At 50.3% G+C, this 24615-nt stretch overlaps 1 protein-coding gene across 3 annotated transcripts in view; it reads right to left on the reverse strand.

Moving 5' to 3' along the window:
• Positions 1–2211: 2211 nt before the first annotated feature.
• CXCL12 (C-X-C motif chemokine ligand 12) overlaps positions 2212–24615 on the reverse strand; it is a 28485-nt gene continuing 6081 nt past the window's right edge. Inside the window, exons 3-4 of one of the 3 annotated variants that reach the window (XM_081251929.1) lie at positions 24166–24252; positions 2212–2536 (exon numbers count right to left, since the gene is read on the reverse strand). In XM_081251929.1, coding sequence (XP_081108055.1) covers positions 2452–2536; positions 24166–24252 — 172 coding nt within the window. In that variant the 3' untranslated portion in view covers positions 2212–2451. Of the gene's footprint in view, positions 2537–18441; positions 18885–19652; positions 21496–24165; positions 24253–24615 lie in introns of those variants that run through there. The other 2 variants (XM_081251930.1, XM_081251928.1) reach the window with 2 other exon arrangements.

Genomic DNA, 24615 nt, shown 5'->3' on the forward strand with positions numbered 1-24615 from the left:
TATTTATTAAACCCCTACTATGTTCTCTTCACTGTCCTAGGGGCCTGGTGACACAGGTGGAAATGAACAGGCTCTCTGCCCTTACACGCTTACGTTCACAGACAATGAGGGAGAAAATGTCAAATGATAAATGGGTTGAGGGCAGTTACGATGCAGGCAGGACTGAGGAGGAGAGGGGGTCTGCCTGAGGACCAGAAGAGGGCTCCCTGGAGGGACTTCTTTAAGTTGGGGGTGAAGAGGGGGCAGTGTGGGAAGATGTAGGGGACAGTGCTCCAGGCAAGGGAACCCTAAGTACAAACGTCTTGGTCCTGAGGAGGGAGCAAGTGGGGCTTGGTCAAGGGACAGAGAAATGGTGGGGAGATTGGATCTCAGGAAACAGGTGATGGGGTGCTTTTTGATGAGCACTGGAAGGTAACCAGAGGCAGAGCTTCCTGAGCCTGTGGGTGGACTCTAGAGAGATGCTTGAATTTTATTATAAAGGCACAGAAAAAAAGCATCGAAGAATTTTACTCAGGGGGAAGGGTATGAACAAATTTATATACTTAAAGGTCAGTCTGGCAGCTGGAAGCTGTTGGATGCCCAGTAGAGGGTCTGGTGCCATAGAGAACCCCACTGGTGGACACGTGTCCTGCAGCTGGGCCTGAGGTTGCATGGTGGACACCAGGAGCTGAGCCCCGAGCCACACAGACACTACACCCATGATCTCCGTGATCCTCCCACAGACCTGGGCCATAGATGTGCAGAGGGAGAGTTGGCCAGGGAAGGACAGAAACAAGAGTGTGACACAGTCCATGGAGACCAGCTGTCCTTCAAGTGCCATCCCGAGAGGCTCCCGTGCGAGCCTTTGCTCCCAGCCCATATGGGTGGGACAAGGAAGTGGCTTCGGTCTTTCAGGCCTGGAGACGTAGAGCTTCAAGGCGACCATTCCTACCTTCACCTCCGATGACCCCCTGATGGACAGGGTCAAGCACATAGTGCTTTTTCCACTGAGGCCCTCTGACCATGGAGGAGTGGTTGGATGGACAGAGAGGACAGGGTGCCTTTATAGGGGAATTGTCCCGTGTCCTGGTGGGAGCACTGAGCTTGAATCTCATTCAGGAAAAGACTGTTCCCAAACAGCAAACATTTAAGATGGCAGCCCCAAAACCGCACTGAACCGGACACAGAGCCCTCGCGTGACCGACAGCAAGATGTTTGTCCCAACTGACCACCAGGCTGGCGGCTGGAGTCCTGGGAAACTTACTGGAGGGAAGCTTTCTTCCTCAGACGTCAGGTGGTAACACATCTGTGCGTGAAGTGACCTTTGAATGACTATAGATCCTCAGACTGCGGATCTTCTGCCAACTGTGGCAAAGCCCTTGAGAGGAGGGCTTGCCAGCCCAAGGCAGAGCAAATTGGGCCTCAGGTATTTAGGGACCCTCAGCTGAGGATGGACAGAATAGCGGCTGAAGACCTTGGAGAAGCCCAGGCCAGACTGGGACCAAAAATGCCTCTTGCCACACATGCCATGTGAAAAACTAGAAGTGTGTATATCATCGTCCATCTTACTGTACTCACGATTGCTCAAGGTATGGAATAGCATTTATAATAATTATATGAGAATTATCTCCGTGTTTTGAGGACTTCCTGGGTGCTCATTATGTTAAAGATTGAAAATATATTATCTCATTTAATTCTCTCCACAGCTAATATTCTGCCAATGACAAGGTTGGGGTTTAGAGAAGTTAGGGGACTTCTCTGAGGTCACACAGGCTGGAGCCCAGGTCTGCCTAACTCCAAAGCCTAGCCTTGTAGCCTCTGAGCTTGATGTAGACCTTGAAATGAATGCGGAGTAAAGTTATAACCTTCTCACTCCAGAGGGTGACTTGAGTTGTTCTCAGCAAATCCTTTTGCATCATCATAATTCGTTGAGTTAAAATCTTCCCCTGGGTATTTTATGCACAGAGGCTGGGACCTGGGTCAGTTCTGTGTCCCCTTGGGGGTTGAAACCTAAGCCCAGAGTGGGCCAGGTCAGGGAGCAGCTCTCCGCCCCATGCAGCATACTGACTGCTGCCTTTCCTTGCTTCTTCTCTTTGCTGTTTACTTCTTCTACTGTAAAAGAAACATGGGCTTGTTATAAGAAATGCAAACATCATGGAAAAATATAATCTGAAAATGTGAAAGTGAATGTAGCAGTCAGGGTCCCCGCAGAGATGAGACGGCACACTCCAGTTAACGTCATTTCAGGAGAGTTTAATAAAGGAATTCCTTACAAAAGTGCAGGCAGGACACAGAGTCACCTCCCCTGGAGAGGGGGGAGGGGAGGGAGCAGTCACCAGATACAAAGTCAGGGAGCAGGCCTGGACAGAGGGACAGAGTTCCACCTTCCATCAGCAGAAGCGGGCCGGGGCGGGGTGGGGGGAGGTGGGATGACTTGGCTCAAGGCTCCAGGGAATAAACATCCCGTCGTCCTCAGCTCCTGCTGGTGATGCCGGCAGTGGTGTTGGCCAGGTTGGTTCCCAGGGCAGAGGTCAGGCCCAAGAGTGTGGGACTGGGTCTGAAAGGTGACAGAAGATATTCCACACAGTGCCCCAGAATCCCATCCTATAAAGTAACCTCTATTGGCAGCTGTGTCTCTAAATACCATCTTAGCAACTGAGTCCTCGAGGCACTCACTAAACCTGGACCGTTCCTCCCAACCAAAGCCCCCGCAGCCCACTGCCCTCAAGTTCTGCAGGGCACTGAGTGAGTAGCATGAGGTCTGCCATATACACTCAGAGAATCCCACTAATCAAACGAGAGGGAAAGAAATGAATGAAGAGGAAGAGGGAGCAGCAACACAGAGGCTGGGTCCACAGTGACAGGCTGAGAAGAGGAGGAGGAGGATGTCCATGGCTGAAGGCAGCAGATGGGCAGGACACCTGCCCCAATAAGGCTGCAGGGCTGGCCCTGCCTCTGCCTCCGGACACCCCTCCCACTTCCACGTGCCACTCTCTCCCCACAAGCCCTGAAAGCTTCCTGTGCAACCCGGTGAGGTATAGGCAAAAGCAGGTATAATGAGGCATGGGGGCCCAGAGGCTGTGTGAAGCTATTAGAGAGTTTGATTTAGTTTTCAAACAATCCCTGGGGCTTTGTCTTTTCCCCAAGGCAAAGCATCCCAGGTCCAGAGCACAGGCTCGCTGTCATCCTGTGGTCCTGGACCTGGAGCGCCACATCCCCTGGGACCCGTTAGAAATGCACCTGTTTAGGGGCTACCCAGGCCTGCTGAGTCAGAAGCTCTGAGGTGCTGCCAAGAAATGTGTCCTAAGAAGCCCTCTGATCACCTCTCAAACTTGAGCACCTCTGGTCTACAGCAGTGATTTCCCACCATGAGTTTCCCTAAGAGCAAATGAAAGTACGGCCACCTGGTTCCCAATCCCCGACTCTGATTTTGTTGGTCACAGTCTGGGAATTGTGGTCCTAACGTGCGGCTCGGGCTGAGCCCCTGGCCTGGGCCTTCCCCCAGGAGGACTCTGTTGCCTCTAGGCTTGCTCTTCCTATCTCTTTGCTTTCCTGTATTTCTTTTACTAAATCCTCTTCTTGGATTTGCCTTCTCTTTTTTTCATCTACTCACTGAAAACAAGTTAGGGTGATAATCGTCTTTCCAAACATGCGCTGCCAAAAAAAAGTGCCTAAACAAGATAGATCCTTGTGAGCAAATCCTCTGGGGGTTTTGCACAATATGTTAAAAATAATATATTCGATTTTTCCTAACGCTTCAGCCTGTAGTCTTGGGGACTTACAGTGTTCCATATGAAACTTGCCAAATGATTTTTTTTGATAAAATGAATATTACAGTTTATGTTAATGTATTAACATACATTACAAATGTAACCACATGAAAGTTTTTAGAGAAATATTAACTTACCACATTATTCAAATTATGTCAATTTGACCAATGTAAAACCCTCAGGGTATGTAAGCAACAGCAACAAAAAAGGTACTGCTTTGTAAATAGTTAACAGGAGACAGCTTTGCTGCCTTCCTTCTTGGGATAGTAGGTCAGGCTTTGGCTAAAGAGAAGGTAAACAAACTTGGACTTGGCTGTGTGACAGGAGAAAACTGCCAGAGAGACAAGACCGAAGAATGCCAGCTGCCCGCAGAGGCTGTCCTACCAGAGACAGCTGGGGTGCGGTGTGGAGGAGAGTGCCTGGTGGGGCTGGCAACCAGGGGGAGGACAGACCCAGACACAGACACGTGAACAAGGGAGTGAAGATGATGTGGAGATCTGTGCGTTGTGAGGGAAACAGGGTGGAACAGAAATGGTTATCACGGAGGCATCTTGGTGGAGGGGAGGGTCCAGCTGAAGGATCAATAGAGCCATGGTGTGGAAGGTCTGGGAAGAGGCTTGGGCAAAAGAAAGATGCATTTGAGGACCCTGGAGAGATGGTGTGATTGAGGATGGGGAAGGGAAGTGGGGCTGCAGAGGGGAGCTGTGGGAATTTCTTGGAGGGTTTCAAATAAAGGATGTTAAGATCCACGCAGAGCATTTTTATTTAGTGCCTACAATGAATTCACACTTTCTTGAGCACACAGGGAACCCCAAAGCAAAGTGAGGCTGATCTTTCTTCTCCAGAATCTAACACGTTGCTACCTTTGAGATACTTTTCATTTTTCTGTGAGGAAAGACACTGAATCCAAAATCCTAAAAGCCTCAAGACCATGTGAGGCTCTCCTCACATTGTTTAAAATTAATTGTTTAATATTATTTTGTAAATTATGTTTTCCTTCCATCCATTTCCATTTTTGCTTGGTTTTTCCCTCCAGGCTCTTCTGAAATCGCTGCATCTCTTTTCTCACCGTGGATGACGCCCACCGGCCACGTCCAGGGAATCAGGTAACCTCTTTTGTGTCTCCTTCTGGATGCTGGGAAGTGCAAAGGTCCAAAAACATGCCTTCCCTTGTCCTAAGCATCGGGGGCATACCCAAAGAGTCACAAATCAGGCTGGAGTTACTCCCAAAGGCTGGCAGCAGCTCCCTGACTCATTCAGTTTGGGGTTGGCTGGGTCCCTGAGATGGGATTTCTCATACGTGTCTTTCATTCCAGCCACAATTCCAAGCCCTAACCTGCCAAAGATGCCTTCTTCTGTCTTTTGTTTCACTTTGATAGTGAATTGTGTGAACATGTGAGCGAAAACAGTGGGAAAGTTGCATTTAGTTGCTGGAAACTTCACAAGGTTGTTCCACTTTGATCTGATTCCTGTAAAACAGCCCACGGTGTGTGTTGGGAGAAGAGATGCAAGTCATTTCCAAGCTGCCTTGGACATTCTGTACATGTTTCTAAGCAACTTCTGGGTGGAGACCAGTTTGAGCGGTGAGTGGCTTAGGTTGAGGGGACGAGGTGGAGGACTCTGTCTGCCTGTCTTATTTTACTTGGAAACCATTTTTAATTTAAAAAATTTTTTTGCATAGGAGGCCATCTGGCTGCTCTGAGAAAGGATCTGTAACACTGGCATGAGGTGGCGCTGGGGTCCCCTGGCAGGACAGCTGGTGAAATGAAATTGCTGAAGCTGGAACAGTTGAGAGTGAAGGATGAAAGTTGGGGATTTGAACTCCCAAGAATACATATGTTCAGCACTGTGAAGATCTGTGGTTTGTGAACCCTCAGCAAAATTAAGCAATGGTAAAATCCAGATAAAAGTATTTCAGTTCACAGACAAAGGAGCAAAAATGATTTTCAAACCACATCCTCATTAGCAGACTTACAATCAGATGTGCCACGTGTGCTGAAATGTCACAGGGGTGGGCAACTCTTTCTGGGTCCAGCCCAGAGCACAGTTGTCCCAACGCTTCCAGAGCTGCGGGTCAGGGAGCTGCAGCCAGTGGCAATTACATAACCTCAGTTGTTTGTTTAAATATTTTCTTCAGCAAGTAATTAAAATTTCTTGCTATGAGTGAGTGGTGGACCCAAGATGGAGACTTAGGAGCTGGAAATTCCCATGAAATTGGGCAGAGCTGGTGACTCTTCATGATGGACACAGGGGAACAGGGCCCAAAGCCCTGGATGAGTGGGAAATCTTGGAGAAGGGCTGAGCTAGGAGCTGGGGTTCCTGAGGATGGGGTGAGACTACAGACAGAGAGCAGCATGGGGATGAGGAAGGGAAGGGAAGCAACAGGCTGAGCCCAGGGTGGGTGGACTGTGGGCCTGCGTACCCTAAGGCCAAGGACAGAGCCTAATCACCTGAATCTGAAAAAATTCCTGAATCCTGGCTTCATGAGAACATCCTGCCCTGGGTACTTCATATATCCCAGACCACCCCAGGAGGAGCTCACTGGGAGACAGCCCTAGGGAAAAAGCTGAAGGGGGGCTGGGGTGGGCTTTAACCCTTTATCCTAGCCTGGTCTCCAGCAAAGGAACAACCTCAACACAGACAGCTGAGGGGATAAACGTCACCAAGAGCCCCTGGCACTTCATAAAGATATGGGTTTGATTACAAATGGAGGACATAGGAGGCAGCCCTGAAAAATGAAAGAGTCTCACGTTGGCAGCGTTGAGGGGCAAAGACAGGGAGGGGAACCCCAGCTCAGCACTGCACTCCCTGGAACCCAATATATCAAGCTGCAAAGCCCCCATTGCTAGCCTTCAAACCCACACCATGCAGAGATGGGATGGATCTGGTCCGCGTCTGCCACTGATCCTGCGTGGCCCTGAGCAAGTCACTCCCTTTCTCCCAGGTTGAATGAGGTCGCAGATCTAGAGCAGCCAGCCCTGTGTGGCATGTAATCAGCACGTGGGGAACATTAGCGGGCATCATTTTTGTCCTTATTATTCCTGTTATTCTTTATCAACCTCTGCCTTGGCTCCCTCCATGCCACCTGCTCAGGGCAAGGTCTAACTCCCCCCTTTTCCAACCCAAGAATGCACTTCTTTCACCCACACTCCTGAGCCCATGGCTGCGCGTGGCTGCGGGTATGTCAGTCAATAGGGTCACGTCCAGGAGACACTTCTGCATACGTTGCATGTGCAGACCCCATGAGAGTCACAATCACGTCACCCCTCTATCCCAGGGCAGCCCCCAGCTAAGTGGATGGTGAAAGAGTGTCCACTGCCTTTTAGGCTCAAAGTGCCTCCCTCCTGTCATCATAACCCCTCCCCACCCCAGCACCTCCCTTTCATCCCTTCATGGCTGATGGTTACTTCTGAGACACACAGGAAGGAGGACTAACTGGTGATACAGATGGTGCAATAAAACATGTGGAGACTCAAGGTTCTGTTACTTTTACACACGTGGCTTGGGAAAGTGCTTAACTTGACTTTTCTGATATGCAAAATAGGAACACCATCTCCCTTGCAGTGAGCACCCATTAGTGTGTGTTGTGTGCCGGGCACAAGGATGATGCAATGAAGGCAACGTTAGTACCTTCCCTGCACTCAGGCGCCTGCCCTGCCCACCTCCAGGGCAATCCAGGGTTGTCCCTTTTCCCCTCTCTGTGAGCTCCAGATGAGGAACCACAGACAAGGAGACCAGGGCTCAGGGAGGTACAGAGGCTTCCCTGGGTCCCCAGTGTGGTCTGGGACAGGTGGGCATTGACTGTGGGTCCAGTGACTCTTCAAAAGCTCTGTGGATTGTGATGTCTCCTCTTCCTGGGCCAGCCGCCCTATCTTGTACCTGGCCTCTGGGGAGAATGAGGGGCCCAAGGCTGGGCCAGGGATTCAGATACCCCAGAAAGCAGCTCTGGTTTGGGCGAGCAGAGGAGATGAGGGCCAGGGAAGGAAGTGGGACAGGGACCTGAGGCTTGTTCAGGCTTTCCTGAAGGGAAGGGAGGAGAAAGAGGGGAAAGAGGGCCGGGAGAAGCAGGCATGAGCTTATCGGAGTCCACAAACTCATTCATCCTTTGATAAGGCGGCCATATAATTTATCATTCAAACTAGGACATTCTGAGAGAGAAAGGGCACTATTAGTGATTTTGTTGGGCCAATAGGCAGACACTGGGACTGTTTGGGCACATCGGGGGCCAGGATCACTCCATTTTTAAAGACCCTGAAAGGGCATTTTAACAGCATCACCGATACTCTTTATTGCCCAGGGGACTACTCCCTCTGGCTTCGTTCTTTGGGAATCTTGAGGTTCAGGCCCTACCCTCTCTGGAACCCAGGCTCCAGGCTCTTGCTCCTTGGGCTTCCTGAGTACAGACCAGGCCTGGGGAGGTCAGTTGGGGTCCCCTTTGGAACTGGACTCCCTGGAAAGGCATAATGATGGGGATCTGGCTCCTGCCCCCCTGCCACTTGAGTACATGGGCCAGAAAAGTACCCTGTGGGTTAGATCTGATTTTGCTATTCTAGAGAAGCCTACAGCTCTTGAGGAAAGAAAAAAAAAAAGTAAGTAGCCATTTGATGCATACTGTTATTATTACTGCATCCTCATTTTAGAAACATAAGAATCTTTTTAACTCATTAATTCAAGGAAATCTAGTGCTATCCTCTAACTTCTTTCCTTCTACTCAGGGAGGGTGAGACACATTCATCACTGGGTTGTATGTACACAAGACCAGTACACTTTTGACCACTGTCTACAATAAAAATTGCATTGGACGTTATGAAACATACACACACACATACCCACACAAGTGTGAATTATTCTTCCCTTTAGTAAGTGTGACATAGTCCCATATTTTCCAATTTATTCTCTTCTTTTCTATTCATTTTTAAAAATTGCTGCATCTGACAGGTTATACTGACTTCACAGCCAGAGTTTGCCTAGCATTTCTTCTAAATGGATTCTCATTTGGGGTCTGGAAATACGCTTGGGCCATATAGGGCAGAAGGGATCTGAAACCCGGCAGCCCTTGAGCACCGCCTCTGCCTGGGGCCCCGCTTTGCAAACAGTAAGGACGGGTTGTCTGGTGCACTGGAGCCAAAATGCCCAGGATCAGATCTGCCCTCTCCACGTCCCAGCTCTGAGGCATGAAGGCTCCATGGCCGCCCCAGACCTTGGTGCCTGTGTCCATCACACGGGAGAGGGCTGGTCTCTCGTGGGATTGTTGGGAGGACAAGAAGACCATGCCTAGAAAGTACTGCTATGGGCCTGGCAGGTACAGGCTGCACCAGAAATGTCAGCAGGGTGGAAAGCACCTGACCAAGGTGTTTGTTTTCCCCCACTGGGAACTCTGTCCTGCCTGCATAAGGAAACGCGTGGTGAATGCATTAGCCTCTGGTTCCCCTTGGCCTCCTGAGCAGGGGGCAGGCCTTGGCTGGGCAGGTGATCTATCAGGGGAAGAACTGGAAAGAGCTGGTCCCTCACAGGCCTCATTCCTAGGTGCCAAGGACTCGGCTTGGTGCTGGGGGTTCCCACAGTGGCCAGAAGGACAGTCCCCTCCCCCAAAGCTCAGGAATGCTCAGAATGGTTGTTTCCTCACGGCCTACAAGCCTGTGTGACCTGGGTTGATGTTCCCATGTTCAGGAAAATGCCTGGGAAGAGGCCAGGACAAGGTGAGAGCCTGTGGCTGCATCTGGGGCCTTCTAGGCTGACAGGTCACCCCTTCCCCTGAGCAACTTCTACAGCTGCAGTGCAGTGCTTGGTTGCTGCTCGGGAAAGCTGAGCACAGTCCCTGCTGCCACCCACCTTCCTGAGCTCTCAGCCCCTGGCCTTACCTCCTCCTGGGCCTGGCTGCCAGCATCTGCCTTCAGGCCAAGCCAGCAGCATCCAGGTACCTGGAGCCCTCCACTTGGGAAGGGCAGTGGGAAAGACACGGGTACCCCTAGAAATGAGGCAGGGAATCCTGATGGTTATGGAGGTGGGAACCCCTCCAGTCTGTCACTTCCCACTCGTGTCCATCTGTGGTCACACAGCCTCAGTTTCCTGTAGCTGATCCCTGTAGATTGTTCCTTTCTGCTCAGTATTTCTGGAATCATACTCCTCTAGGGCTCTTGCTGGGCCCTAAGGTCTGGCCAGCCACCCACTGCCTGTGATAAAGTGCCAGCAGCAGAGATCTCGTCCCTGGGGACCTGTACTGGCTGTGGCTGTCCTCCCCATGAGCCCCTGGCTGTAGAGCCAAGGCCAACTGGACCCCAGCCCAGCACTCACCGCCCCTGTGGTCTGCACAGGGAGTGTGTGCAGATCCCCACAGCGGGGAGGAACGCTCAGAAGGAGGGGCCTCTGGGGAAAGGGATGATTCTTTAATCTGGACTCCCAGGAAATGAACCACTATAGTTCTTCATGTGATGGGGACTTCAAGGGGAAGGGTCAGGCACAGGGGATTCTAGAGAAGGGTCATGTGTGTGACCACTGACATATGGACAGTAGAGTAAGATGAACTGGATCCAAGTAATGACTTACCAGTGTGACCTTGGGTGCATGAATGAACGCACAGCCTTGCAAGCATTGCTATCTTTATTTTAGAGACGAGCAAAGAAAACATCCAATATGTTAGCACCCTGTTGATTTATCAGGCAGTCATTCAAAAAATATTTCTTTAGTACCTTCTATGTACCAGCCGCAAAGAATAATTAGTGAGTGAAAGACCAAGCCCCTCTCTTCCTGCGTGGTATTAAACCTCTCCTGTGGGGAAGCAGTCCGCAAGCAAGTAAACAGGGCAGGTGATGCTGTGGACAGGAAAAAGCAGGATAAGGTGCCAGGGCACATGCAGCTGAGGAGCTGTTGTACAGGATCGGGGGTCTGCAAAGGCTTTTCTGACAAGGTGAGGGCGATCAGAGACAGAAGGAAGGGAGGGGGTAAACCATGTGGTTTCTAGGCAGAGACCACCAAGTGCAAAGGTCCTCTGCCAGGCGGAGTCCTGGCCTGTTCAAGGGAGAGGAGGCCAGCGTGGCCAGAGTAGAGAGAGGTGACATCAGAGAGATGACAGGGGCCCACAGATGTAAGCCTTTGTTGGCCACTGGAGGGTCTGAGTAGGGGTGACATCACCATGCCCGGCCACCCTTGCAACTGTTGAGAGGACCCTGCAGGACATGACGGAGGGCCAGCTTAGGGGTTAGTGTAAGGATTCCAAGAGGAGATGACTGTGGCTTGGATCAGATGGTAGCATGGTGATTGGGTTCTGGATATATTTTGAAGGGAACTAATTGGGTTTGGTAATGGTTTAGCTGAGGGCTGTACGATAATACAATAAATCAAAGATAACTAAAAGGTTTTGGCCTGAGCAACTGGAAGAAATAGAGTTGTTATTTGCAGAAATCAGGATGAGCAGGTTGGGGGAAAATGGGGAATGAACAGTTTCATTTTGCATACGGTACATTTCAGAGGAGGAGCTGAGTTTACAAGGTGAGAGTCCAGGAGAGAGATCACTGGTTTCCTTAACCTTCACATGGAGTTCAAGGCCAAGAGAGTGAGTGAGTTCACCTGGTGCTTAAGAAGAGCATCTGAGGACTGAGTCCCGGGGTGTTCCTGTCTGGATGATGTCTGGAGGATGAGAAGGAAGCAGCAAAGAGACACGAGAAGGCATGAAGCCAAAAAAACAGTCAGGAGTGGTCTCCTGAGAGCCAACCAGAAAACGTGTTTCCAGGAGGGTGTTCCACGATGCCCAGTGATGCCAAGAGACTGAAGAAGCTGAGGACTGATAACCGACCATTCGATTTCCCAACAGGGCTCAATGACGCCCTAGACAAAGAGCAGCTCTAGTGGAGTGAGTGGTAGGGTGGGCTCAGGAAAGATAAAAGAGAGAGGGGGAGAGGAGGTGGACATAGGAAATACAGGCAACTCTTCTGAGGACTTCTGTGTGATAAGAGACAGAAATACTGTAGAAGTTGTAGGGGGACCTAGGGGTAGAAGATACAGTATAGAGGCTGTTTTTATTTTTGCTTTGTTTTGCTTTCCAAGGGAGCTATCATAGCATGTTGGCATGATGGAGACAGTGAAAGATTGATGGTGTAGGAGACGGGGGAAGTTAGGAGAAATGTTCTTTTGCAGGTGAGAAGCACTGGGCACCACTCCCAGGTGACAGCAGTGACAGTGGGTACAGGATGGACAGACAGTGGATGAGAGGGGAAGCTCAAGGAAATGCCCTTCTAACCTCTTCCTTTTATTCTGACATAGAAGCCAGACCATCAGCTGGGAGTGTGGAGGGAGAGGAGGATGAAGATTTAAAGAGAGGAAAGTGTGGAATCAGCACCAGGAGAAGTAGGAGAAATGGATCAGGGAAGTGTGGTAGCATCCGGGCAGCACTAAGGACCCACTTCTGGTGAGTGTCAGGAATTTAAAGAGACCGGATGGCGGGGATGTACTTTGTTCTCTGAGCTCCAGTCAGCTACAGAGGTGCAGGCAGGCGCCCTGTGGACTGAGTTAGATTGAACTGGGGATGGGTCATACAGCAATCGGCAGCTACTCGCTTTCACTACAAATCCAAGGCTCCTCCCACCCATAAGCACCCCTTGCCACTCTACTCTCCCCCCTCCATCTAGGGCTTCACTCTGTTTTGTTTCTGTTTGGTTTCATGGGCCAAGAGGTAGCTGCAATTCATTTGCTCTAAAATGAGTGTTAACTTCTGGAAACTTAGCAGAACAACCTCCTTGGAATTTGAGATGAGCTCCAGTCCCGGGTAGGAACAGCAGGGCTTGGTTGTGGCTTGCCCGGGAAGCTGCTGCTAGGGTCTGTTGATGCCTCATAACCTGAGGACATCAGCTCACATATCAAATGTTTGTTAAACACCCACTATGACAAGCACTCTTCACCGCAGAGCTCCCCCATCCCCAACAGGACATTACAGAGCCTGCAGCCCAGCAGGGGATGCCCTGGGGAGGGATGCACTTGAGAATCCATTGTCCCAGTTTGTTCTCATTGGACACCTAGGCTGTGGGTGGACTGCAGCCTCCCCTCCACACATCTGGGGTTGGGCTAGAGCTCTCCACAGGCTGATGGTTCAGCCATCTCACCACAATTTATGCTGGGCAGGTTGGGTTGGTGCTCTTCAGGGAAGGAAGAGCATCTTGGTCCTAAACAGAATCTGTGTACTTTTTTATGGGGGAAGGGGCTTAGGGGATGCTTCTGGGTCATTTATCAGTCTTAACAAGGTAGCAAGCACAGGCCTGAGGGGTCTTTCCTTGGAGTTCAAGCTGAAGCCAGGGACAAACCCCAGAAAAGACCCCTGGGGAGGCTGGGGAGGAGGTAGGGAGGTCTCCAAAATGATTCCTTGTGCAAGTGCGAGCCCATGTCCAGAGCCTCATTGCTCCCCACCTGCCTTGCCCCCTATGCCTGTCTAACTGCCTCCAATGATGGTTATTTGGGTGTAATTAGCAGAAATCCTCATCCTAGCTCTTGAGAGGGATTTATCTGGAACACACAGAAGCCGAGGACAGGGAGTGTGGCTGGACCTCCCTGTCTACTTCTCACCTGCATCTAGGGCCTCCTGCCCTCTCACACCCCTGCTCTCTCTGAATCTGTTTCATCCAGTTGTAGCTCCCTCTACGTCTCTCTCTCTTCAGCTACCCACACTCGCGAGAACAAGGCTCTCAGTTGTACGCACAGAGAAACCCAGAGAACCCGATGAAGTGTGAATCACAACTCTGCACTCCTGGGGCAGAAAACTGGACCGAGCAGCCAGGGTCAGATGTCTAAACCATGCAGTCAGCTGTACCGAGGGCACCCCTTTATCATGTTTCCCAGCTGTCAGGACCCCATCCGCATGGGGGGCCCAGCCCTTCTCAGCCGCCCTTGTGCAGTTTGTGCCTTATGCAGTGGTGCAGCAGCGGAGTGAGGGGCTGAAATCCAGCTCTCTCTGCCCTCATGCTGGGCTTCCCATGGGAGCTGCGCCCCTGGCAAAATAAGCTCCCATTTCTAACTCACAGCAGAACACCACGTGGGCTCACAAGGGCAGTCCTCACGGGTCAGTAGATACTCCCCTCCCTGGAAATAATCTACTTCTCTCAGGTCTCAGCTTCAGCAGCACTTTTTTTTTTTTTTTTTTTTTTTTGTGGTACGCGGGCCTCTCACTGTTGTGGCCTCCCCCGTTGCGGAGCACAGGCTCCGGACGCGCAGGCTCAGCGGCCATGGCTCACGGGCGCAGCCGCTCCGCGGCATGTGGGATCCTCTCAGACCGGGGCACGAACCCGTGTCCCCTGCATCGGCAGGCGGACTCTCAACAACTGCGCCACCAGGGAAGCCCAGCACTTCTTTTAAGGAGCCCTCGATGGTGCTCTAAGCTTCCCTGACCCCTGGATGCACCCTGACCTACATTACCAAGCTTTACGAAAATGTTCACTTAATTGCGAGACAGTCCCCCAGACTACAGGCTCCCTGAAGTCAGGGGGCACGCCAGCTTGCTCACCACAGTATCCATACTACCCACCTAGTACCGGGCCTGGCGTGGCAGGTATTGTTGGCTGGCTAAATGAGGGCCATCAGCTGTGTAAAGCATGATGGGACATGGATTCAGTTAGTTATTATTATTTTTTTTAATACAACATCATTCTGAAGAGTCAACATCATTCCGTGGAATTAATCCAGAGGTTAGGTTGTGAGTTCCTGGTGCCAGGATAGTGGTGGGACATGCTGGGAGCAGCACTGCACAGGCACCGGGACACCTACAAGACCCAACCAACAGACTTTTCCCCATCTGTTGGCTAAGCGGGTGAAGCTCAACTTTTAAGCTCACTTTGAGCTCCAGCTGGTATCAGAGCTTTGCTGAGGGTCTAAGCAGAGGCAGGCAGGATCTCATCCCAACACTGTAGACCCCGGGGAGCAGTGGGGTGAGAGAGAGGGAGCAAAATGGCTTCCACGCACAGGATCCCAGTCTAATCCTCACAACTCTTGGTGATTCTAAGCTCCAGCATTATATGGGGAGACTTGAGAGTCAGGCAAGGGTCTCAAGTCACACAGTGAGCAGAGAGAAGACCAGGATTCAAGCACTGGCCTGCTAATCCTCAATCCCACGCCTGTCCCAGGACGCCACGCTGCCTCTTGACATGGTCTCTCTAATCCTCCCTTCTTCTTCCAGTTCATCTGCAACTTGGTAACCACATTGCAGTCACCCTAGAAATACCCAGGATGCACTGAGCACAAGGGTGACGCAGTCACATCTGGGCATGTGGGCAAGAGGGTCTGGAGGATGGGACAATCTGGATTTAGGCATTTTGGGGCTTTTGTGCTGGCCTCTCCTTTCCAGCATGGTTGACTGGATCAGAGGGAATGTGGTGGAAAGTGTGCAAGGCTGACTGACCTCTGTGAGGACAGAACCCTGTCTGTTGGGCTCAGCCCCTGTTCCCAGTCTTCAGGACACCACTGGCTGAATCAGCATCTGGCTTCCAGCAGAGGCCCCGGTGCAGGACAGAAAATACAAAAGGTGCTGGGTGTTTGGCCATGCCTTCGGGGACGGGGCCTCTGTTGCCTTCTACTAAGCCTGAGAAGTACAGAGTGGAAGTTTCCTTCCCCACGGCTGACAGGCAAACACCCAGGCCCTTGCACAAAACTATCCCTTCTGGAGTAGCGGGCTGGCTCGCTTTTAAGAAGGGATTCCAGCAAAACCAAGGACATTCAGAGAAAAGGGAGAGCCTTTCCCCCTGCTAAGGACACAGACTAGGAGACGCAAGTCTGTCCCCAGCATTCTTGCCTATGATGAGTATAATTACAATGGCCTGTTTTGCACTGACTATTGCAGCTAGAATTACATAACCCCTCCGTGTTGGGTCTGAGGAAGAAAAACCAAGTCTGGAGAGTTCCAAACGGTAACACTAATTTCAAACCGTTGGCTGCTACATTTGAGTACATGTCTTTATTAGGAAAATTATAAGTGCGTATACATCTTTTCATTGATATGACTTCAAAGTAGAAACTGTTGTTTCTCAAAAGGAGTTGTTACTTGTTTAAAAAAAAAAGCACACTGCATATAGAAAGCTGCCTTCTCCTGGACCATTTTCACATTATGTGGGAGATGCAATTTAAACAATACAAAATACAGTATTTATCGCATTTAACACTGAACCCATCACTGCTCAGAGACTGAGAGTCCAGCGAGGTTGCAGAGTAACAGCCTATGGGATTTTTCAACTTGACAATGTCAGTGGTCTCCTTAGGGGACTTGAAGGTGTCCAGGGAACATTTCCCAGGGATGGGAAATTTCCCAGGGAATATGTGTAGAGAGATCAGGACCCCACAATTCTCATCCAGCTACAAAAGGATGCACCACTTGGGAGGGGTGATGAACTCCCAGTGAGAGATCCCATGGTGATAACACCAGGGGGCAGTCAGAAAAGGAAGGTCAAATCGGATCAAGTGAAAAGGCTTAGAAGTTCTCTGGACTTCACACAGTGGGGACTGCAACCTTTTGCTACTCAGGCCCTCTGCTCAAAGCTGGCCCTCCTTTCTCTGGAGGACAGGCAGATAAGCAGAGGGTTCTTCGTGTGTCTCGCTGGGGTCTCAGCACCTGGCCGGAGTGGGACAAAGAACAGTGCAAAACAACACAAGGCACAGATTCGGATTCCAACACACAGCATGTCTGTGAGTTCAGTACCCCCAAGTCTTCTCTGCCTGGGTCCTGATGCAAAGGCTGGCTGTGGAGGACGACTCTGGAGGTTACAGGAGCCCAAGGGAAGGTCAGGTAGAGGCAGCACTGGACCAGGAGGAACAGCTAGGTGACCCCTAATCAAAGTGATCCACGGAACTTGTATTTTGAAAGCGAAAGGGGATCAGGAGAGCCTTTTCCTTTGCAAATGGACTATTTAAATGCATATTTGCTTTAGCTGGGCAGTCTCCACTTAGGAGCAGATTGCAAGTAGAGGGATTGTCACACAAATCATTTTTCCTGCAGTTTCTCCTCTTATCTATTTTTCCCCCTATAGGGGAGAAACAAAAATTATTCTTAACTGTAGTCAAGATTTATTTAGGGCCATGTTAATTTTCTGGGAGAAAGAGATTTAATGGTTCTGGTTCATGGGTTCCAGGGGATGATCATTCCAAATTTTCCATGAGATTTTAAAATGACTTGAATTACTTGGAAAATGACTCTCCCACTGAAAATTAGATCATTTCATGTATAATTCAGAAGCCCTGTAGTGACAGGTTAACTTCAGAAGAGGGTTTTGAAACCAGCTCTGTATCCCTTATAACTAATAAAGGCCCCTCCATACTCTATTGTTTTCAATATAACAAAGCTGGTTTGAGGATGTGAATTTTTGTTTGGTTGATGGATTTGCGTCTATTTGCATGAAGATCTAATTTAAAGGAATATTTATGGAAATGCCTAACACATGTTACTGATAACCCAAAGATTTTTAAATCTGAGAACACCTACAATTCAAGATTATTTTACAAGAATACACTTTCTGCATGTTATTTACATCATCCTGTAAATGGATACATTTCCTTGTTTTGCCCTTCTTTTTTTCTACTTTCTTAATTAAAAAAAACTTAACCAGAGGGGAAAAGTATTAGTGAGACCAAATGAAAAACAAAACAAGCCAAAACCCCTCAAGTGCCTACCTTTTCAGAAAGTGAGATTTTTAAACTGTTTAATGCAACTCTACAAACTGCTCTCAATAAAGGAAAACACCCTAAATGTCAGGATTTTTAAGCTACTTTCCCAACCAGCCCATTCTTTTCTAAGAGGAATGCCCTGCTGGACATCCTGTAAGCACAAGATGACAGCGGCAGCAGAGAAGGTCCAGGGGCCACTGTGCAAAGTTAAGAGATGATGGGATCCTCAAATGGTGAAAAAAATGAGGTTAGATTTTAATTGGGAAGGAATCTTCATGTCCAGGATTGAATATTTTATGGATTGGGCTTTCAAAATCAAAAAAAAAAGTTGAAAACTCTTTTCTTGTTACTCCCCAAACAGTGCTGACACCATGAAGACAAAACTCTCTGTAGTTCTGAGGTACCAACAATTATAGACGCCTTGAGATTCTGCATCCTCGAAGGTCCCTACTGCTGCAAACCGAATTCCCTTGGGCTCTGTTGATCCAACATGGGTTTGTGATCATGGGGAAAACAAGGTTCCATCCAAAAGGATCACAGCCCTAATCAGAAACCTGGTCAAAGGCCCCAAGGGGCATCTCCTCACTCTCAGGCTTTGCATTTGAGGAACTGACAGTGCATGCACCGAGGACATTGGCTTTGAACAAAAACACAGGATTGGACGGTGGACAGTATTCGAAACAAGCCACAGACGTGCACAGTGCTTTCAGGACCGGGTAACACGAGACATTTTGATTTACTTCTTGGTGCCCAGTTTAAAGTAAAGCTTTGCTCTTGAGAGTCCTTTTCCTGGGTCATGGAGACAGTCTTGGATACACATGATGATGGATGAGAGAGAGAATGATGAGAAGGACGTGATGGGATGTAGAGGAGAGCTTGGGATGAGGGGTGAATCTCCCCCTACCCTGGCCTCACACTCCTGCCTGCCTCAGCTCAGGGAAGCCCTGCGGTACTCGCCAAAGAGGCAGAACCCTGCTCTCACCCTGAGGAAGGGTGAGGCTCCTGCCTGGCCCCCCAGAACCTCTCCCCCCACCCCCGCCCCACCCCTGCACAGGGCAGCCTTCACTAAGGTCTGTCCACGCTGACTGGTGCTGACACCTCCTGGTGGCTCTCCACCCTGGACATGGTGATGTGGGCAAGGCTCCCTCGGTCTGGGGTTCCAGCCTGCACAGCTCAGAAACCTCTGGCTAGATAAAGTGTTCCGGGAAGGATATTATAACAAAGCAGGTAAAAGAATGGCCTTAATCTAAGTTCCTATCTGTCGCCAGTGACACTGGATAATCAGACTAAATGAGAAATAAACGCCATATAGTTTGCTACATAATCAAATGGTGAAGTAAGGCAAACTGTGCAAGACAAGGCCCTTGGAAATGCATTCAGGCCTGCCTGGGTGCAGGGGAGTGGCTAGCTACAGACCCTTCCTAACACTGATTTCAGACCTGGGCTCCTACTGTAAGGTTTCCTCAGGCGTCTGACCCAACCTGCGCCTCTCACATCTTGAACCTCCTGTTAACAAGAACAGAGGGAGACACCATTAAGGCGGGTTCCTGCAGTGGCCGGGAAGCACACCTGAGACACTGAGCCCCGCTCCAGCCGGGGACACACCCCTGATTTCCAAATCTCTGCGGTGCTTCTGCCTTCCGAGACCCTGAGCAGGGGGACTGAAGTGAGAGAGACGGCATGGCAGAAGCGAAGGATGGACGGAAGGCGGGAAGCAGAGAGGGCAGGTGGGCACAGCAAGCACAGGGCGGACGGACGAACAAGGGCACGGAGATGGCATGGCACAGTGGTCACAAGGCAGGACGAAGTGCGATGCCTTAGCTCAGCATAGACATTAAGCCCCAGGACCTCTGGGCTGGCGCGGCGGAGGGGCCCCGGAGCTAGGCGCCCAGGCAGCCGGCACTGGGACCGCGCATGCGCACCTGGTGGCAGACGCGCGAGCGCTGCCTAGTCAGTTTCAACCCACAACGGAATGGAGGTCCAGCTCTTCGGCTCTTCCACGGCGACCCTGCCTTCAGCGGGGCTAAGGCCCGCTGGTCAGATACAGTGAGGCCCCAGGGCCAATGGAGTCATATAAGGACAGACAGGGGCTTGCCTATGTTTTCTAATGTGGGTCCAACCCTCTGAGTCCCCGCAGCCCCGGCTCTCCCCGGAGAGGTGGCAGATGCTGTCTCCCTGGGTACTGCAGAAAGCAGTTTGTAAGCTATTGCTTACCTCAGGGAAGCAATAGCTTGACCCACAGTTGCTACAGGGCAAACAGCTCTCCTAGTACTGCTCCTGCGGTGTGAAAAAGGGAGCATGGAGTCACAGGTCTGACCCTCTGCAGGTGCTTTTGTAAGAGTAGCGCTACCCTGGCCAAGGTCCTGCAGACCAGAACTGCTGCTGGCTTCCACGGAAAGGACTGCAGCCCTGGGTAGCCCAGCAGCCATCCAGAGGCCTTCGGAGGCACCACAGGCAGGATGAGGTAAGTGGGCAACCCACACGCCCGGGAGCAGGCCTGCCATCCCTGTTGCTGGCAAGAGGGCCACAGGCTGGGGGAGTTAGCCAGGTACAAGGAATGGCCGTGGGAAGTAAAAGTCTTTGGCTACAGTGCCCTAGGGGGACACTTCTCCACTGAGGAAAAGTGATGGCTGTAATTCCTTATGCTGTAATTCAAAGAAGCACACTAAAGCGTGAGGGGGACACAGCGCTCTGTGACCCAGGTGACAGGCAAGGACCTTGGGTTTCTTCTCCTGAAATCCATGTGCTCCATCCTTCAACCATGTCGTCTTTCTGGATCCATGTACTGAAATTATGACCAGGGGTCTGGGGTACAGGGTGAGTGTGTGTCCATGTGTGACAGGGGGATGGGGAGAAGAGTAGATATTCAAGGTTTCCCTTTTCAAAGCACTACTGAAATCAGGGCCTTGCTCTCCCCTGTGATCCCCCTGCTTCCAGTCCAAATTAGAGAGACTTGGCAAGAAAGCTCAGCCATGAATCTGCGGGTGTATGTGTGTTGAGGGCGGGGTGGTGAGTGAGGACTGAGGGCAGCTGCATCCCAGAACCTAATCACTTGGGGTCACGCAGAGGGGGGAAGGGGATAGGCTAGGAGTCCCCAGAGCTACAGGCCCTTCACACAACTCCTCTGCATCAGGGACCCGTTTAAAGAATCTACAAAGTGAATTGCCCTGCAAAGAGGCTCCCTGAGGAGCATTTCCACAACTGCTCTCTGGAAATGCAGAGCTGTCAGCCATTCTCCCCACACGGTCTGAAGAAACCCACCCAAGCTTGGAGATAAAGCCGCTCATACAGCCCCAGGCCCAGGGAGGGAGAGGCCAGAAAAGTCCTACCCCAGGTGGCAGAGTGGTGGAGAGCCAGGCAACAGGCATCTGGGGAAAGGAGTCAGTTATCGCCTGCAAATGGCATGGCCACAGCCAGCTCTGCCCTGCAAAGGCAGTGATGCCACCGGCAGTGGCAGGTGAGAGGGTATCAGGCACATGGCCCTTGCTGGCTGAGGTGCCAGCTGCTGGGCCAGCAGGCCGCTCTGTGCACAGGCCAGGTGGCCACACGCTGGCCTCAGACGGGAACGCAGATTGTAAGAGTGTGGAGCTGTGTAAGCTCTGAGCGCTCATGATCATGGGCCTTGCGAGAGAGGGAGCGGAGGGCAGGGTGGAGTCTGATCAGCCCAGGGTGATGCTGGAGAGAGACCCTGGGCCATTCTAGATGGAGCGCGGGCCATTCCGGAGTCCCAGGCTGTTCTAGATAGAGTCCTGAGCACACAGGCTCTGTGTCATAGACTCCAACCCCGGTCTTTGTACAACTGCTTTCTTCTTAACTTAGCAGACCAGGAAAGGCCCTAAAAAGCACATAAATACAGGACCCAGGGTGGCCACAGTGGCGGCAAAGTGCTGCTCCCCCATGGAAGTCTGAGCACCCGCCTGGGAAGCAGGGGCTCTGCCCTGGAGGAGGGTTAGGGCAGATTTGCAAAGCGCCGGGAGACACAAGAGCAGAGTGCACTGTGGTCCTTCTCGAGGTGGCAGATAACTAGTTTTTCCTTTTCTGAGCAGCCTTTCTCTTCTTCTGTCGCTTCTTTTTTCCTATCTTTTCTTTTTTCCCCACTTTTTCTTCTCTGCGCCCCCTTAGATAAAATTAGTAGAACCATTAATAACGTTGAAATAAACAGGAGTCTTTCTCAGTCTGCACAATATTTAAAAGTGGCCCGTGTATTTGTTTAACCCTGTCTTTAGTCTCAGGCCTGGAGGCCCCTGGGCAAAGCACTGTCTGTCAGTACTTCATTAAAATAAATTAGACATTTTCCCCAATTCAAAAAAATATTAGACGGGCTTCCAGAACACAGATACCCGTGAACTGGTTATAGCCGTTGGCCATTTGCCAACTTGACCCTGGTTCCCGCTATTGCCTGAGGCTTCTAACAGGGATGAGGACTTGATATCTGAAAGGGTGGGAAGGCACGCCCAGGGCCAGGCTGGACTGGTCTTCGGTCTCACCCCAACCTGCTCTCCTAGGGCTTCTTTACATCTCAATGCAGAGCTGAACTCTCTGCTTTATCTTTAAAATCTCTGCATTTCAAATCGAATAAGCTTTGGAGGTTGGAGGCCCAAGGTTCAGATGGCCGTCCAGGAGAAGAGAAAGAAGGCAGCCTGGTCCCACCTTCTCCTTTCTGGATGCCTGTGCGCACCCCCTGGGAATGACTGGGATTGTTCTGGAGAGCAAGGGAGAGAGCTGGTTAGCAGAATTTTATTAGAGCAACTTTATTAGAGCAATTGGCTCTAATAAATTGGCTCTGTCACATTGAAATGACTCAAGCTGAATGGTATTTAATGGTTTATGGAGTAAGGCCACCTGTTCCTGAGAAAGCTTGATATTAGCCATGGGCTGGAATTATGGGATTTTTACATGGGAAAATGTGAAAGCTGGATATTATGAGGATTGAGTCTCTGGAGATTACATGGGGATGTTAGGAGAACCAAGGAACAGTAAGAAGGGGAAGAGGAATTAGTGAGTCAAATATTCTTCTTCAGAAAACTAGCCCCACTGCTTCTACTGGGTTGAAAAAAAAAAAAAAATAAGACATAAAAAGTTGAGCTGCAGATCTAATCTGCTCCTGAGCAAGGCCCATGTGCTGTCACTTGCATGTGAACTCTGGCAGGAGGGATGCAAGGCACCTGACCAGCAGGCCAGCTTCTCTGAATAAATTCCAGAAATGTGTGTGAGCCCCATGTCTGACAACTAATGGACTTCACCTCAGGTAAATAAATTCCCACATACAGTAGGAGGTTTATACCATGAAACAATGAGCATTTTATTGCTAGTGCATATAATGTCACATTTGATACAATTTTAGTACAAGTGAAAAAATACACTGTGGGTAACATTAAAAAGCTGCAGTCACACTTATATGTCATATATATTTCTTTACAAATCGCCAGTAGTTTATGGTAATAGAGAAAGGTAACCTACTGACATTCATATGGCTCCACTTCAAATATACGAACTGTTCAACTATAAATATATTCTGAAATACATTTGTTTACTAAAGTAACGTTTAAAAAATGGTGCACGAAAATATATATAAAAAAATGCCTTGCAAAAAGTTACAAATACCACCAGGCCCATCTGTGGATCACATTTATGCAGGGGATTTCATCTTGCCAACATTTTTGATTGGAACCTGAAACCATCTTGTGGCTTCAGGAAGAGGGGTTAGTGGCAAGAGGCTCGTTGATTCATCTATTTTTTCACTTCTGATTTCAGAAACCTCAGAGTTTGTAGAGCCTCCATGGCATACATGGGTTTCAGAGGCAATCACAGAAACCAAATTCCTCAAAGCAAGCTCTCAGATTGAAAACTGCATTTGATTCTGGAAAGACTGTCTTTCGTGGGAAGGAGGAGACATGATCTCATACCCCCAGCAGAGGGCCAGCCCCGTTCTGGAGGAGGCCAGAGAAGGATCTCACAGAGGGCCTGCAGAGGAGGGGCGGGCGAAGGGAGGAGGGGGCCACAGGGTGGGAGCCCCTGCGGTCACCCTCCTCCAGCTGGGTGCGTAGAGAAATGAGAAGCAGAAGCGAGATGAAAGCATATTCTGGGAGGCAGGGAGAGGCCGGGAGTGACCCGGAGAGGGTCTCTGAGCACAGTCCCCGGTGATGGCGGTTCTACGTGGAGCCCACCCATCCAATCACTGAGCTTGAAAGAGGAGGTGAAGGTAGTGGCCACTGCCTAGCACTGGTCAGCATGTGGGTTGTCATTTCAGGAGAGGCACCCCCTGCAGGCATCGCCCACAGCCTTCCTCCGAGCCTCAGGGTCTAGAGGAAGGATGCTTATCTGAGCTCCCTGCTTGGCCATCACCTGACTGTGCTCAGACCCCCCGGGGGAGAAAAGGAGAATCTCCAAAACAAACCAAATACAAAGCTTGAAGTAATCATTGATTTAAAAAAGGGTAATGAGAATGATGATGATTGTGATGATTATGAGGGAACCGACTGGTGGGAAATGCTATTGGGATGATACAATTCCTTAGAAAAACCCCAGTTATAAAACAGCCAATGTGAAAGGTACGGGGCACAGATGAACACATGCTGCGATATTGTACCGTAGGCTATAAATGCAGTTGTCTACATGCTGGACAAACTTCTCGCCCGTGCCCAGGTCAATGCGCTGCCCCCCAGGCACACCTGGTCCTCACCATTCAGGCCTTCCTCCCCCACACACCTTTGCCCTTTCATCTCACATGGGTTTAGCTTTCCTCAAGTGGATCTAGTGGAAAGTCCTTTTTGGTTGTTGTGCTTACTTGTTTAAAGCTTTCTCCAGGTATTCCTGAATCCACTTCAACTTCGGGTCGATGCACACTTGTCTATTGTTGTTCTTCAGCCTTGCCCTGCCAAAACAGAAGAGGCAACAGTGTGCAGCTGATCGGAAGGGAACATGGCCGTGACCTGGACATCTGCTCATCCGACACCCAGGTTAGGACCCAACTGGAACGGGGTGCCCCGCTCGGCAGGCTCAGGCTCGGGAGGAACCCCAGATGTGCTGCGGAGACAGTGCTAGCCGTACTGCAAGTTTTACCCCAGAGACACTGGGGAGTGAAGAAAAGTCTTTAAGGAGTCCAGGGAGAATTCACACAGGGAACATCTGAGTTGGCTTTTGAAGGATAAGTAGGAGCTGGGCAAGGGAAGTAAAGTGGGAAGGAAAAGCAAGAGCAAATAGCCTAAAGGGGTAATAGTGCAGAGAGGATGTGAGG

This window comes from Mesoplodon bidens (assembly GCF_964165515.1).
Source record: "Mesoplodon bidens genome assembly, chromosome: 1".
NCBI classification, from domain to species: Eukaryota; Metazoa; Chordata; class Mammalia; order Artiodactyla; family Ziphiidae; genus Mesoplodon; species Mesoplodon bidens.